Consider the following 16,106-nt stretch of genomic DNA (forward strand, 5'->3'; position numbering starts at 1 on the left):
AAAATCCATCAACTATTCATGATAAAAACTTACATCAAACTAGGAATAGAAATAAATTCCCTATACCTGATAAAAGGTATCTTCAAAAATCTACAGCTAACATCAGACTTATAGCTGACTTTCAAGTCTGAAAGCTATAAGTCTGTAGCTTTCAAAAATCCTGTAGCTACAAGTCTGTAGCTTTCAAAAAACCTACAGCTAAGATGTAGACTTTCACCACTTCTATTCAATATTGTATTGGAGGCCCAGCATGGTGGCTCACGCCTGTAATCCCAACACTTTGGGAGGCTAAAGCAGGAAGACTGCTGGAAGCCAAGAGTTCCACACCAGCCTGGACAACAAAGCAAGGGTCCATCTCTACAAAATGAAAAAACATATAAAAAACATTGTAGTGGAAGTTCTAGCCAGGGCAATAAGGCAAAAAAAAAAAAAAAAAAAAAAAAAGAAATAAAAGCCACCCAGGCTGGAGAAGAAGTAAAACTGTCTTTATTTGCAGACAACATGATTATATAGAGAGAAAATCCTATGGAATCTATAAAAAATACTACCAGAATGAGTAAGTTTAGCAAGATTACAAATAGAAGACCAATATACAAAAAGCAATTGTATTTCTATATACCAGCAACAAACAATCAGACATTGGATTTTTTAAAAACACCAAGTATAGTAGCATCAAAGATAAGAAATACACAAATATATATACCTACTATGTATCCACCAAATTTTTTTAAATGTAATACGGATAAATCTGACAAAAGACATGCAAGATCTCTGTTGGAGGAGTAGGCACAAAAAAATAAAAATAAAAAAAGTGCTTGCACTAGCCAGGTGCCAGTGTACAGATCTTGCACATTTTTAGATTTTTTTAGAATTACAGATAAATCTGACAAAAGATGTGCAAGACCTGTACACTGATGCCCAGCTGGTATACAGATCTTGCACATCTTTCATCAGATTTATCCGTAATCCTAGCACTTTGGGAGGCCGAGGCAGGTGGATCGCTTAAACTCAGGAGTTGGAGACCAGCCTGGGCAACATGACAAAATAACAACTCTACAAAAAATTAGCCAGATGTGGTAGCACACACTTGTAGTCTCAGCTAGTTGGGGGGCTAAGGCAGGAGGATCACTTGAGCCCAGGAGGTCAAGGCTGCAGAGAGCCAAGATTGCGCCACTCAACTCCAGCCTGGGTGACAAAGTGAGACCCTATGTCAAACAAACAAACAAAAAGATCTGTACACCAAAACTACAACACATCACTGAGAAAAATCATAGATGATTTAATTAAATGGAGAGATACACTGTGCTAATGGGTCAGAAAACTCAACATTACGATTAAGCTGTTGATTTCCTCTAAATTGATCTATACTCCCAATATAATCCCAGTGAAAATTCCAGAAGACTTAAGAAATTGACAAGATAATTCTAAAATTCATATGGACATGCAAGAAACCTAAAATGGGCAATTTTGATCAAGAACAAAGTTATAAACATCATCTGATTTAAACATATATTACAAAGCTAGAGTTAGGCCAGATGTGGTGGCTCACTCCTGTAATCCCAGCACCTTGGGAGGCTGAGGTAGGTGGATTGCTTGAGTCCAGGAGTTCGAGACTAGCCTGGGCAACATAACCAAACCCCATCTCCACTAAAATACAAAGAAAACAAACAAGCAAACAAAACACTAGCCAGCATGTTGGTACATGCCTATAATCCTAGCTACTTGGGAGGCTGAAGTGGGAGAATCACCTGAGTCCAGAAGGTCAAGGCTGCAGTAAGCCAAGACTGTACCACTGCACTCTAGTATGAGCAACCACAGTGAGACCCTGTCTCAAAAAAGAAAGCTACAGTTATCAAGACAGTGTGGTACTGATGTCAATATAGGCAAATAGATAAACGGGACCAAACAGTGTAGAGAAGTAGACACATAAACACTATAAACACGTTTAATTGACACGTTTAATTGTTTTTCAACAAAGGTAAAATGGCAATTCAATGTAGAAAGGATGGAAAAAATATGATCCTAAAACAACTAGATAGTCATATGACAAAAAAAAAAAAATCCATCCATAGTTCTCACAATTTACAAAATAACCCTAGACCTAAATGTAAAACCTAAAATTATGAAACTTTTACAGCCAGGCACGGTGGCTCACGCTTGTAAATCCCAGCACTTTGGAAGGCTGAGACAGGCCGATCGCCTGAGGTCAGGTGTTCGAGACCAACCTGGCCAACATGGTAAAACTCTGTCTCTAGTAAAAAAATATAAGAATAGCCAGGCATGGTGGTACATGTCAGTAGTCCAACTATTCGGGAGGCTGAGGCAGGAGAATCACTTGAACCTGGGAGGCGGAGGCTGCAGGGAGCCAAGATCATGCCACTGCACTCCAGCCCAGATGAGACTCTGTCTCATATATAAATAAATAAATAAATAAATAAAGCTTTTAGAGGAAAGCTTAGGAGAAAATCTTTCTCAGATACAACACCAAAAACACAATCCATAAAAGAAAAAATTAAGAAACCAGACTTCATCGAAATTAAGATCTGCTCTTTGAAAGACACTGCTAAGAGAATGAAAACGTTAAGTTACAGACTGGAAGAGAAGAATTTGCAAATCACATATCTGAGAAAGAGCTTGTATGCAGAAAATATATATGTGAGAAAATAACACTTTGTTTTTTGATAGGGTCTCGCTCTGTCACTCAGGCAACCTTCCAGGCTCAAGCGATTCTCCTGTCTCAGCTTCCTGAATAACTGGGACTACAAGTGTGCACCACCACATCCAGATATTTTTTTCCACTTTTTAAAAATAGGGAAAAATATGAACACTTTACAAAAGAAACATGAATGTCAAATAAGCACACAAAAAATATTCAACATCATTAGTCATTAGGAAAATGCAAATCAAAACCACAATGAAATACAATTACATACCTATTACAATGTATAAAATTAAAAAGTTTCACCATACCAAGTGCTGAAAAGAATGTGGAGCAATTTGATATATTACTCATGGAAATGTAAAATGGTACAACCATTTTGGAAAACACTTGGGCAGTTTGATAAAAAGTTAAATATACCCATACAATGTAGGCCAGGCATGGTGGCTCATGCTTGCAATCCCAAAACTTTGGAGGCCAAAGTGGGTAGATCACTTGAGGTCGGGAGTTTGAGACCAGCCTGGCCAACATAGTGAAACCCCGTCTCTACTAAAAATACAAAACTTAGCCAGGCATGGTGGCAGGCACCTGTAATCCCAGCTACTTGGGAGGCTGAGGCAGGAGAATCTCTTAAACCAAGGAAGCAGAGGTTGCAGTGAGCCAAGGCAGTGCCACTGCACTCCAGCCTGGGCGACAAAGCAAGACTCTGTCTCAAAGTAAAATAAAATAAAATAAAATATACAATGTAACCCAGATATTCCACTCCCATGTAGTTACCCAGGAGAAATTAAAATATATGCTATACAAAAAGTTGTACACAAATCTTAATCTGTAATAACCAAAATCTTAATCTGTAATAACCAAAATCTGGAAGCAATCCAATATCCATTAATAAGTGAATGGATAACAAATTATAATATATCTATACAATGGAATACTACTTAGGAATTTTTAAAAGCCAGCTACTAGGGACAAGGCATGGTGGCTCATATCTGCAATCCCACTATTTTGGGAGGCTGAGGTGGGTAGATCACCTGAAGTCAGGAATTCAAGACCAGCCTGGCCAACGTGGTGAAAACTCATCTCTACTTTAAAAAATACAAAAATTAGCCGGGCATGGTGGCACATGCCCGTAGTCCTAGCTGCTCGGGAGGCTGAGGCACAAGAATCACTTAAACCCGGGAGGTGGAGGTTGCAGCAAGCAGAGATTGCACCACTACACTCCAGCCTGGGCAACAGAGCGAGATCTATCGCAAAAAAAAAAAAAAAAAAAGCCAGCTACTAGCATATGTTACAACATGAATGGACATAAAAACACTATGCTAAGTAAAAGAAGCTAAACACAAAAGACTACATATCCCATGATTCCACATAACGCAAAGTCTAGAAAATGCAAATTTAAAGAAACAGCAGATCAATGGATACCCAGGGCTGGGGTGAGAATAGGGAAGACATACAGGAACTTTTGGATAAATAGGGACAAAGGAAGTTTTTGGGGTGATAGAAATGTTATGGTACTGTACTGCAGAAAAAAGAAATATTATCAAACTGGATTGTAATAATGATTTACAACTCTATGCATTTACTAAAACCACTGAATTATATGCTTAAAAGGAATGTTTTGTTATATAAATTATACACCAATAATGTTAAAAAGAAATGTGTATATAATATATGATTCAATTTATTTAAAAATTATAAAAAATCTATAATGACTAAAAGCAAGTCAATTTCCTAGAGGAGAGGGTGAGAGGGACAGATTACAAGGGGGCAGAAGAAATTTTGGAGTTGATACATATATTCATTATCTTTTTATGGTGATGGTTTTATAGACATAGAGATAGATATAAATAAACTAACAAAATTGTACACTTTAAGCATGTACAGTTTATGATATGACAATTATACTTCAAAAAAGCTGCTTTCTAAAAGTATGGCGCCCACAGAAGAACGAGTATTCCATGTGGGTGGAGTGGAAAGAAGAAAGGAGTAACAAAAGAGCCATTCATGCACCCAAAAGCGTATTTATAACGGTTGCACAATGTCCATTTTTCCCTCATTAGACAGACTGTTTTCATTTTTTTCATAAAATAAGTAGCATTACCATTGTGTGCAAAGTTTTCTTTATTTAGAAACTATTGCTTTAGACAGATTCTCAGAAGTAGAAGAACAGTGTGACTATTTTAAAGTTAGGCAGACAGATTTTCATTTAATAAAATAATTTGTTTTAAAGAAAAAGCTTATCATTTTTTAAAAAACATATGTACTACACTTTTAAGGAAACAGGAACAGGAAACAGGGAACAAATTATTTTACTTCAGAAACTATGAGGTATACTAAAAAATTTTAGGGGATAATAAAGGGTTGGGTAGAATTTCCTTGAGCAGTGTTTTCTGGCACTGGATAGAAATCATACAAACTAAGCCAATTCTGAACAAACCATATGTCATATAATCACTGCCCAGGTGTATACACCTGTTTCTTCTTCAAGAAGTCTTATTCAGAATGATGAAAAGTTTCAATTCACATTCTCTTTCTCTATCCCTCCAATTCTCTCTCTTCTTCTTTCTCCCTTCCTCCCTATCTCTACTCTAAGGCTACTCTCTCCAAATCAAGGAAGCCACATCCAGCAATTAATGTCAAAATTAAAGATAACAAAACAAAACCTTCCATCACGATTCCATTTTGAGTAGGAGTCTGTAAGGCCACCCACAGGATGTTCACACTTAACTGGTCACATAATCACAATCCATATAGGGGTCCTCCTTGGTAAGACGCATGCTATCCTAGTGTCTACTCAATATTAAATAACAATTTATAAAAATTCAGCTTTCAATACATTTGAGACACAATGGTATCGAAATAAAACAAAAACCTGCCACTGTCACTAATAAAAATCGTACCAATGGAAAAAAATGTCTTCCTGCAGTGGCAAAGTCAGAGGGGTTTAATGACACACCATATCCCAATTCTCAGCAACTAAAGCTGAGACTGGAGAATATGGCACAGTTTATCTTTATAGAAATTAATTAAAAGTTAGTCTTCTGAGAGTCTCCTTAAAGAAACTAAGACCATCCACTAAAGGGGAAAGAGAGAGGGATGACACCTGCGGTGTTAACAAGAGATGGTCAAGTTCTGCCAGTTGGTAAGGATTTAAGGGATCCACACCAAAATCCCCATCAGCTCTTGCTTTGTAAGTACTACAGATTGAATGTTTGTGTTCCCCCAAAATTCATATGTTGAAATCTAGCTAACCCCCAAAGTGATGATATTAGGAGATAAGACCTTTGGAAGGTAATTAGGTCACGAGGCTGGAGCCCTGGTGAATGGGATTAGTGCACTTAGAAAATGGGCCAGAGAGTTTGTCTTCCTCCTCCACCATGTGAGAACATAGCTAGAATGCAGTGTCTATGCAGCCTGGCTCCTCACCAGACACCAAATCTGCCAGCACCTTCAGCTGGGATTTCCCAGCCTCCAAAACAGTGAGAAATAAATTTCTGTTGTTTATAAATCACCCAGTTTGTGGTATTCTGTTATAGCAGCCTGAATAAACTAAGACAATAAATTAGCTCACAAAGTAGCCGATAAACACAATTTCAAACTCACTGTACATAGTAAAAACTAGATAAGTAGATTAAAGAACTAGAACTATTAGGAGATTAGTGGAGAAAATGGGTAGTTATGAAGGAAAAAAATAAGGAAAGAGTATTGTGGTCCAAGAACTAATACAAAAAAGAAAAACAAGCAAACAAGTAAAAACAAATAAAAAAAAAAAAACAAAACAAACCTGAAAAACAAACCCAAAACAACTACAGTAAAACATGAAGGGAAACAGCAATGCTTAGATCCCTGTCATCAGTTATGTAAGGTTATCCCTCTGTCACTGCCCACACCCCACACCTCTATCTTCTGATAAGAGGTAAGCTCAGGCCTTATGTGGAGCCGACAGAAATTCTCAGTAAAAGAAGGCAGCAGAGAGCTGTCTGGGTGCTTGGCTCATTTATCCTCTAAGTCATTTATTTGTTCCACAGAAAGTCACTGGCTTTCAAAGAGTTAAAATGCTGTATGTGAGTATTGACTGGCAACAGGGAGATGATGCTGTTAGGAGAAGAACACTTCAGTCTTCCTAAAGCCAAACCTTACATGCAGGGATACCTAAGAGGACCTTCATTTCCTGCCCTCAAATAAAGCACTCCTTTCTCTGGCACACAGCAGGATTGGCAGCAATTAATTGTCAGAACTGCTTATACTGTACATGTTCTTATAATGTACACAATTAATTGGCTGAACTGCTTATACTGTACACGTTCCAGGACTCAGTCAACAAGCCTCTGTGCTCCTCCTGCCAACAATTCAGAGGTTCATGGCACAAAAAGGGTGCAATACTTAAATTAAGCAGGACAAGCTTCTCTCTCTTTGAGAAACGGGAATAAATTGATGACATTCCTTTCCACTTCTGGAATTGCAAAAGGTCCACAATATCTGCTTTTGGATTCAATATATGTATATTTCTAAAAGAGTGAAAAATGCAGACTGACAATCCAAATGCCTTTGCAGCTCTGCAGGCATTTCAGGCAAGACAAAAGCAATTTATGATACAATTTCTCCCCACTTTGGATGCAGAGTTGCTTGACCTACCTTAGTGAAAACAGCACAAACTAGAAACTAGTGCTGCTAGCCAGTCATCCCTAATTAGAATGAGATCTGCAGTGCATACTTTTCTCTTTCCTTCTCCAGTGCATTAAGCAGAAGTTTGAACTGCAAGTTCTCTCCCAAAAGAAATGCCAAGGCAATTCTAAATGCACAAGGCAATCTTACCACCTTTCCAGAGCTATACATGGCCTTCAGGATAAGAAGCTAGCTCCTAAGCATGATATATAAGGTCAAACATAACTTGTCTGGATCTGAAGATTTCACATTGCCCATTATTATTATTATTTTTTTTTTAGCAATACTTGTAGTTCTCAACATGTAATGCCAAACTATGTAATGCCTCCATGCAACACTGCATGCAGCAAAAGCCCACTCCCACTTCTGGGGTTCGTAATTCAAATTCAATATTCCTCGTGTCATGTCTATGCATTCTCCATATTAGACCACAAAGGTCTTAAAATCCTATTCACTAGCAGCAACTTCTTGCCACTGCCCACTGATGGTAAACTAGAAGAAAGAACTCTCTATAGCCAACACATCCTCAGGATCTTCCTTCCAACATACACCTGAATTCTGTAAGACCCAAGATGGAATTTTCACCATCCTCCAGGAGACTGTCAGATCTAAATCTACCATATTTCTAGCTTCACTGGTCCATTTCTAACTTCACTGGTTCATTTCTAATTTCACTGGCCATAGTTATTCTACAGTATGCTGGAGCTATTTTCTTTGTTGCCCCTTCCCAATGTCCTCTGCAAACCATTATTCTTCTACCTCCCAGTAAAAACCTCTTTTCCTTTGCCATCTTGCCACACTACACTTCAACTCTCATCACAGCTATTGTCTCCCAAGTTATTCATCACTCTTCCTATTTTACCAATGATTTTGACATCTGGCTTTCAAAAGTCCTCCTCATCCCGAGTCCTGCCTGAACAGTAAGAAAGTTAAGAGGAGAGTCCAAAGAGGATCAGGCCGCCTGGGCTCAGGTCTTGGTTCTACTATATACCTAGCTGTGCTGCCTTGGTCATGTTCCTTAACTTACTTTTCCTGAGTTTCCTCATTTATAAAACAGGAACAGTAATAGTAATTCATAATAATTGTTGTATAGATTAAGAGTCAATGCACGTAAAGGGTTCTGAATGGTACCTGAGATATAGTAAACCCTCAGTAAACATTAGTTATTGATGCTATCATCATCATCATCACCATCACCATCAAAGACTACCTCAATGTCCACATGGGAAATTCATTTAACATGTTCTTTGAGCTTTTTGGGTTCTTTGAGCTCCTTGCCTCCAATAAACATCTTCTCCACTCTACCCCAGTAACCCTCTTCTACAGTTCATCCTAGATTCTGTCATCAAAACTTCTCTACCTCCAAAATCATAAATTCAAATATTCCATACTCTGACCACCACCTCCTATCCCTTCAGCACTCAGGATTACCCATTCCTCCTACATCTGTTTCCCATCATGGTAACCTCCCAATGCCAAACTTGTCTACTTCTGTAGCACCTTCCTATCTTTGCCTCTTTTTATACTTGCTCATACTATCTCTCATCCACTCTTTTTACAACAACCTCAATTTCCATACCTCATTTTCCTTCCATACAAACTACCTGGCAAGTATCCTATCTTGGATGAATCAAATTATCAGGCTTTTCTTGACAGAGTTGCTGAGAGCTACTGAGGAGAATCACACAACTGTAAAGATCAGTACCACTGTTATAAATGCATGGTCTCCATCTTCAAAGCTACCCAGCAATCTTTCCATTTCCTTACCTAGTTTGCCATTTTCTATCCTTCACAATGGCTATTTTAGACCTTTACCCCTCTCCCCAAACCTCTGATTTTCCTGACCATTACCCAATCCCATCTGCCTCTACCTCTGTTTCTATTCTTCATAAATGATCCATCACACTTAAGAAAAACCAGGAATGAGATGAGAAGTACAATTTCCTTCTACCCAACCTATAAACCCTCCTTAACTGTATCCTACCCGATCCTTTCTGTCACAATGAAAGAGGTATCCTGCTTAAGACTAATATTGTACTCTGTGCTCAGTATTCTAACCCTCCTGCCCTATAAGGCAATGGTTCTCAAAGCATGGTCCTGGTAAGCAGCATTGGCACACTCCAGGAACTTTTTGGAAATGCAAATTCTCAGAACCCACTCCAGACCTACTGAGTCAGAAACTGTGGAGTTGGCACCCAGCAATGTCTTTTATTTCCAGCTCCTCAGAGCAAAAAACAAGACCAATTTATTTTTAACAAGGCCTCCAAGTGAGTCTGATGCATGCTAAAGTTTGAGAACCACAGCTCTAAGGGATTATTTACTGTTTATCCCTTTTCCCATATCTTTAATCTCCTTTCTTAGTACAATGGTTCTCTTGGTTGAAGAGCCTCCTACTTTACTAGGCCATATACAGTTGGCTCTTAAATAATACAGGCTTGAACTGTGCAGGTCCACTTATAATTTTCTCCTGCCTCTGCCACCCAAGACAGCAAGACCAACTACTCCTCTTCCTCAGCCTACTCAACGAGAAGACCACAAGGATGCCTGTAAAATGATCCACTTCCACTTTATGAATGCTAAATATATTTTCCCTTATGATTTTCTTTTCTTTTTTTTTTTTTGAGACAGAGTCTTGCTTCGTCGCCCAGGCTGCAGTACAGTGACGCAATCTCAGTTCACTGCAACCTCCACCTCCTGGATTCAAGCGATTCTCATGCCTCAGCCTTCCGAGTAGCTGGTGTTACAGGTGTGCACCACCTCGCCTGGCTAATTTTTGTATTTTTAGGAGAAATGGGGTTTCACCATGTTGGCCAGGCAGGTCTTAAACTCCTGACCTCAAGTGATCCACCTGCCTTGGCCTCCTAAAATGCTGAGATTACAGGCATAAGCTGCCATGCCCAGCCCCTTATAATTTTCTTAATAACATTTTCTTTTCTCTAAACTTTAAGAATAATGAATATGACATATACAATAAGTATTAATCAACTGCTTATCTTATTGGTAAGGCTTCCAGTCAACAGTAGGCTTTTAGTAGCTACATTTTGGGGGATTCAGAAGCTTATGCAAATTTTCAACTGCACAAGGGGTTGACATCCCCAAGCCCCACATTGTTCAAGGGTCAACTGTATATTCTTGCCCTTTCCAGTCTATTCACCATATAGGCACATATCTGATTATGTCATTCCCTCCTTAAAACTTCCTAATGACTTCCCACTGATCTTCAGAAAAAGACCAATATATTTTAATAAGGCTTCAAGGTTCTGCATACCTCTCAAGACGTCTCTTTCACCACCAGCTCTCCTTCTCCATTTGCCCAGCAAGGCCAGTCTCTCTCAATTTCTTGAGCTTGCCATGCTGTAGGGTGCCTAACACACTTTGAAATTGTTATTTCCTCTGCCGGAAATACTCTTCTTCCCTGTTTCTTTTCCTAATTCCTACTTTAAATCTCAGCTTAAACTAACTTTATTTAAAATGGCCTAATCTGACACCTTAGTTTCTATCAGGTTCCTGTTGGATGTTTTCACAGAACTCTGTTATTTACCCACTCGTAACCCACATCAAGCTTATAATTATTATAATTATTTAATTATTAGAAATATAATATTCCTTGCCAGGGTATAAGCCTTGTTAGGGCAGAAATCATAATCATCTTATTTACTGTAATATTTCCAGTACCCAGCTTAGTATAGTACCTTGCACATAGTAAATGCATAATGACTATGACTGAGCCTTTGCATACACCATAGCTCTGTCCAGAATGGTTTTTTACCACCATTAACACCCCCTAGTAAAATCCTACACATCCTTCAAGAAATGTTAAACATCTCTGAGAAGTCTTACCTGCACATCCACACCACTTGCCTGCTCAAGTGAGTCACTTCTTCTTTGTGTTCTTACTGTATTGTATACATAAGTATGTTAATGCAGTAATTATACACCACTGTAAATACCTAGCTTCATGTATCAGTCTCCACTAGATTATAAACTCCCTGAGGGCATGAACTATTCTTATTCACCTTTGTATCGCTAAGGCTTAGAAAAGTACCTGACATTGATAGTAGATATCCATAAATGTTTACAGGCATATTAAATCAAGGGTTGTTCTCTAATATTGCACTAAAAAGTTTTTTCTTACAATTAAATCTGGGTTCCAATTCTAGCTGTTCTGCATGATCACTGGCAAACTGTTTAACCTCTCTGGGCCTCAGTTTTCCCAGTAGGTAAAACAGGGCTAATAATACCTACTTGGAAATATTGCTATGAAAATTAAACAAAATGACACAGTGCAACAATTAGTACACACAGTGCCTGGCATATAGTAGCCCACTCTAGTTTCAACTTGATAGAGACAACCAGGACAAAACAAATAAAAAATAAGTCACAGCAATCATGAGAGACTGAGCAGAGAGTGAGTCATTCCTTTTAATCATTTTCCCAAGGAGATTAACAATGAAGAAACATAATAAGCAAAATAAACTCTACTGGTGGTATCTCCCTTGGCATATACAGCCTGGTGAGAATTAACTCCAGAGACCTCTTGGCTAATGGCTACATCCTGCTCCACAGCTCAGCAGGTCAGATCTTAATCTGTGGTACCAAGCATGGTTAATTTAGACTAGAATAGAAACTACCTCATAAAGAATGTGTTTACAGGTGAGAGATGGAGGAGAACTTGACTGCAACCACATCAATCAACTGTTTTGCAATCTGGCAGAAAACACTGCAGAATGGTTGGTGGATACTAACAGCCACATAACTGCACTTACCTGTAGCCCAGAACCAGCTTAGACCAGATAATAAGCAGCTTTCTGCTTTTTTTTTTTTTTTGAGACGGAGTTTCGCTCTCGTTACCCAGGCTGGAGTGCAATGGCACGATCTCGGCTCACCGCAACCTCCGCCTCCTGGGTTCAGGCAATTCTCCTGCCTCAGCCTCTCAAGTAGCTGGGATTACAGGCACACGCCACCATGCCCAGCTAATTTTTTTGTATTAATAGAGACGGGGTTTCACAATGTTGACCAGGATGGTCTCGATCTCTTAACCTCGTGATCCACCCGCCTCAGCCTCCCAAAGTGCTGGGATTACAGGCTTGAGCCACCGCGCCCGGCCGCAGCTTTCTGCTTTTACCAAAACAATGGTCAGACCTACATAGAATGAACATCTCTAGGGTCAAATTACCCTTTGTACATCTGGGCAGCACCAATGAAGCTGATACCAAGCAGCTTTATATATACACTCCTGAGCCTATAAGCACTACCCACAGGCATCAGCTTCATTGCTCATGTATGCCAAATGTAAGAGCAGATTTAACCATTTCTCTGCTTCTTATTCATAGCATGCTTACCTCTGCAGAGCCACTGGTAGTCAGATCACCTAGTTCATTGGAGTCATTCACTTTAGAATGCTGTGTCACTACAGGTGTAACTACTTCACTGGGACTACCTCTCTTCCGAAGCTTCCTGATTAAGGTCTGCTGGTCACTGGAAGATACAGCAGGTCTGAGTGCAGTTCTGGGTGGGCTCTGCCTCCAAGATGCCCAGTTCCAACCTAGCCCCAGAAGATGCGGTACATCATCTTCAGGTAGAAAGCCCAAATCATCTGCAGTTTGGAATTTTTTTAAAAACACCAGCATGGAACTGGAAGAGTGTGTCCTAAAAGCCCGGCAGCTCTGGGGCCTGCTGCAGTCTGCCTGAATGCACATCCCTTCTAGCCACCAAAAGGCATGGCAGGCAGAGTCCTGGCAGCAGGCAGCCCAACATGACTGGAGAGAGGGGGTTCCTTCAAGAAGCCAGAGGTGATTTTCTCCCCCAGATCTCAGGCCAACTCCAAATTGTGTCTTCCCCTGCTGGCACCTGCTCTCACTGGCATCTAAAAACAAAGAATGAAAACATTTTCAGATGAAATAAAAACAGAAACTACTGCTCCATAAAGAGCCCTGAGCACCAACATTTGAGGCTATTTTGAAGACAAGTTTTTAAGAGGGTGAGAAAGCCATCTAGTGAGTGGAACAAGGGATGTGAAAGAGAGTGTTTTTTGTCTTAGGATATTTTAGGTTCCAGAAATACTGCTCCACATTCATTAATGGTTCTTGTTCTCAATGAGTTCCTGCCATGGAGACCTTTTACACAGAATTCCAGTTCATAAACAGGAAAAAATAAAACAAAAACAAAAAGAAGTATTCTGGTGGAAGTATAGGCAGGGAGGTGGCAAGTGGGGAGGAAGAAGGCAGAGTCCCAGTACTTGACGACTTCCCACTCACCTCCAAGGCATTTCCCAGGGACAATGTGAGAAATGTGGGACCAGAAGAACAGGTAGCTGAACAAGCTGGAATATTTTCCCCAGCAAACTGGCAGCAACACAGACTGACTACTCTTGACCTCATGCAGGTTATAGCCACATACATTCTTTTTCAAACAAATCATTTGCCAAAGTCAAATGGCTTTGCATATCACAGTATCAGCCAGAGTAGTAGTCAAGATTACTAAAAATTTTAATCATGAGAGCAATTCTGCTAGAAAGAACTTCCTAATAACAAGTCATGTCATGATAAGAAATAATAGAACATAAATACAACAGTGACACACTGTGGGTAACCTAGACAATTGGTCCAAAATTCTGGCTAATGTTGCTTATGGATAAACTTTGGACTTATTTCTTTTAATTATTTCAGGCATGGCATTGATTCTTCTGAAATAGTATCTCACCTCTGTTTTCATAGATGAAATAAAAACTTATTCTAAATGAAAGTGATTATGTGAGTTCATTTTAAGTCACTGGTTATATAGGTCTCTAATACCAGCTATACAGAAACAGAACCAGGATGAGGCAAGAGAGTGCCTCAGGCACAAAATTTAAGGAGGTGCTCACTCTCAGAGTCATTCCAGTGCAGGGCTGCCTCACAGGACCTTCATAGTGACTGTCTCTTTAAATTCCATGCTCTGGGCACCTCTCTCCTTACCCTAGACCTGGCCCTGGGCTTACAACATGAAATATATATTAGAATTACATAGAAAAAATATGTAATAGAATCAAAACACTGAATATATGGATAATCACGTCTGCATGTACACACAACTGAACAGGGCTCTAATAAAAGCAACTGACAATCAGCCAAAGCCAATCTGACTCCCATGGAATACTGACTAAATGTGGACACTAACCAGCTGGAAGATAAAAGGAAGACAAAGGCAAGCTTCTAGACTACTGAGTCAGGAGCACTATGGAAGCCAGCACTGGTGCCAACCTAACACCAGACCAGGCAATTTAGAAGGCCAGAGAAAACAGAACTGCCTTAAAAAAAGATGAAGAAATAGCAACTATGAAAAAAAAAGAAAGATGCTACCAAGAGATACAGAAATACTCCCTCATTTTTATTTACCTTTCCACATAGTCACCAATAGTTAAGAATCTTGGTAACAGTTAACTTAGTGAACAGACTTGGTTGAAATCAAATTGTTATATTAGTAACTACTATTTCTACCTTTGTATCAACTTTCCCTCATTTGTCTCATAACAATTTTCTCATACTTAAGAGGTCAACACAGACGAAAATTATTTGTACTTTTCTGTAAGCTTATATATATATATATATATATATATATATATATATGTATAAAATATTTTTTTTGAGATAACATATCACTCTGTCGCCCAGGCTGGAGTGCAGTGGTTCAATTTCAGATCACTCCAACCTCTGCCTCCCGGGTTCAAGCAATTCTTCTGCCTCAGCCTCCCGAGTAGCTGGGACTATAGGTGCGCGCCACCACACCCGGCTAGTTTTTGTAATTTTAGTAGAGACGGGGTTTCACTATATTGGCCAGGCTGGTCTCGAACTTCTGACCTTGTGATCTGCCTGCCTCAGCCTCCCAAAGTGCTGGGATTACAAGTGTGAGCCACTGCACCCAGCCATTATTTAATTTTTTAAATGCAATGTGATTTCCACTTCTGCTCTTGAAGAAATTGCCATGGGGCTTGCCTTCCCATCATATTGCCATGGGGCTTGCCTTCCAATTGCCCCCAATTGCCATGGGGCTTGCCTTCCCATAGCAATTGGAAAACTAGACAAAATATGTAAAACAACTGTGTTTAGACAATGGACAACAGGCAGTGCAGGACTGTGATCCCTGAGAGAAAGGAAACAAACCAGATGAGCTGTGTGAATCCCTTGGCTTTCTGCTGGAGGCATGCTCCAGACTGTGGCACAGGTGAGGAGAAGCCAAGCACAACAGGGCAGTTGCTGAATTGAGGAGACAGAGTTCAGGGTAATTGTGTAGCTAGAATGTTTCAACAAGGTACCAGAAAGGAGGAAGCTACACAGATAAAGAGTTCCAGAAATCTGAACAGTAGTCACCTTCAGTTTTGGTTGAATACTGCTTTACTAAGGTATAGGTTGAAATCCCATGAGAAAACTTAGAAAATATTTTGAACTGAACAAAAATAACACAATATATAAAAATTTGTGGGATGCAGTTAAAGCAGTGTCTAGACAGACATTCATAATTTTAAATGCTTATTTCAGAAAAGAAAAGTCTATCAAATCAATGATTTAGAGAGACACAGAGAAAATGACATTGATGACAGAGGCAGAGGTTGGAGTAATACAGCTGCAAGCCAAGGAAAGCCAACGATTGACAGCAACCATCAGAAGCTAGGGGGAGGCAAGGAAGGAATTCTGCCCACAGTCTCCAAAGACATCAACCCTTCTAACACCTTGATTTTGAATTTCTAGCCTCCAGAACTATTAGTGTACACAGAGTTCTCTGCTCTTAGTCGAGAGACAGT

General features: G+C 39.5%; 1 protein-coding gene across 3 annotated transcripts in view; it reads right to left on the reverse strand.

The window, feature by feature from the left end:
* Nucleotides 1-16,106, reverse strand: part of KIAA0319L (KIAA0319 like) — a 125,970-nt gene that overhangs the window by 60,797 nt on the left and 49,067 nt on the right. For 2 of the 3 annotated variants that reach the window (XM_012439944.2, XM_012439954.2), the window contains exon 3: nucleotides 12,670-13,193. The exons of the other annotated variant lie outside the window; for it this stretch is intronic. In XM_012439944.2, coding sequence (XP_012295367.1) covers nucleotides 12,670-13,193 — 524 coding nt within the window. The remainder of the gene's footprint in view (nucleotides 1-12,669; nucleotides 13,194-16,106) is intronic. 3 annotated transcript variants of the gene reach the window in all.

This window comes from Aotus nancymaae, unplaced genomic scaffold, assembly GCF_030222135.1.
Source record: "Aotus nancymaae isolate 86718 unplaced genomic scaffold, 86718_ANA_hifiasm-v0.15.2.pri h1tg000053l, whole genome shotgun sequence".
Lineage (NCBI taxonomy): Eukaryota > Metazoa > Chordata > Mammalia > Primates > Aotidae > Aotus > Aotus nancymaae.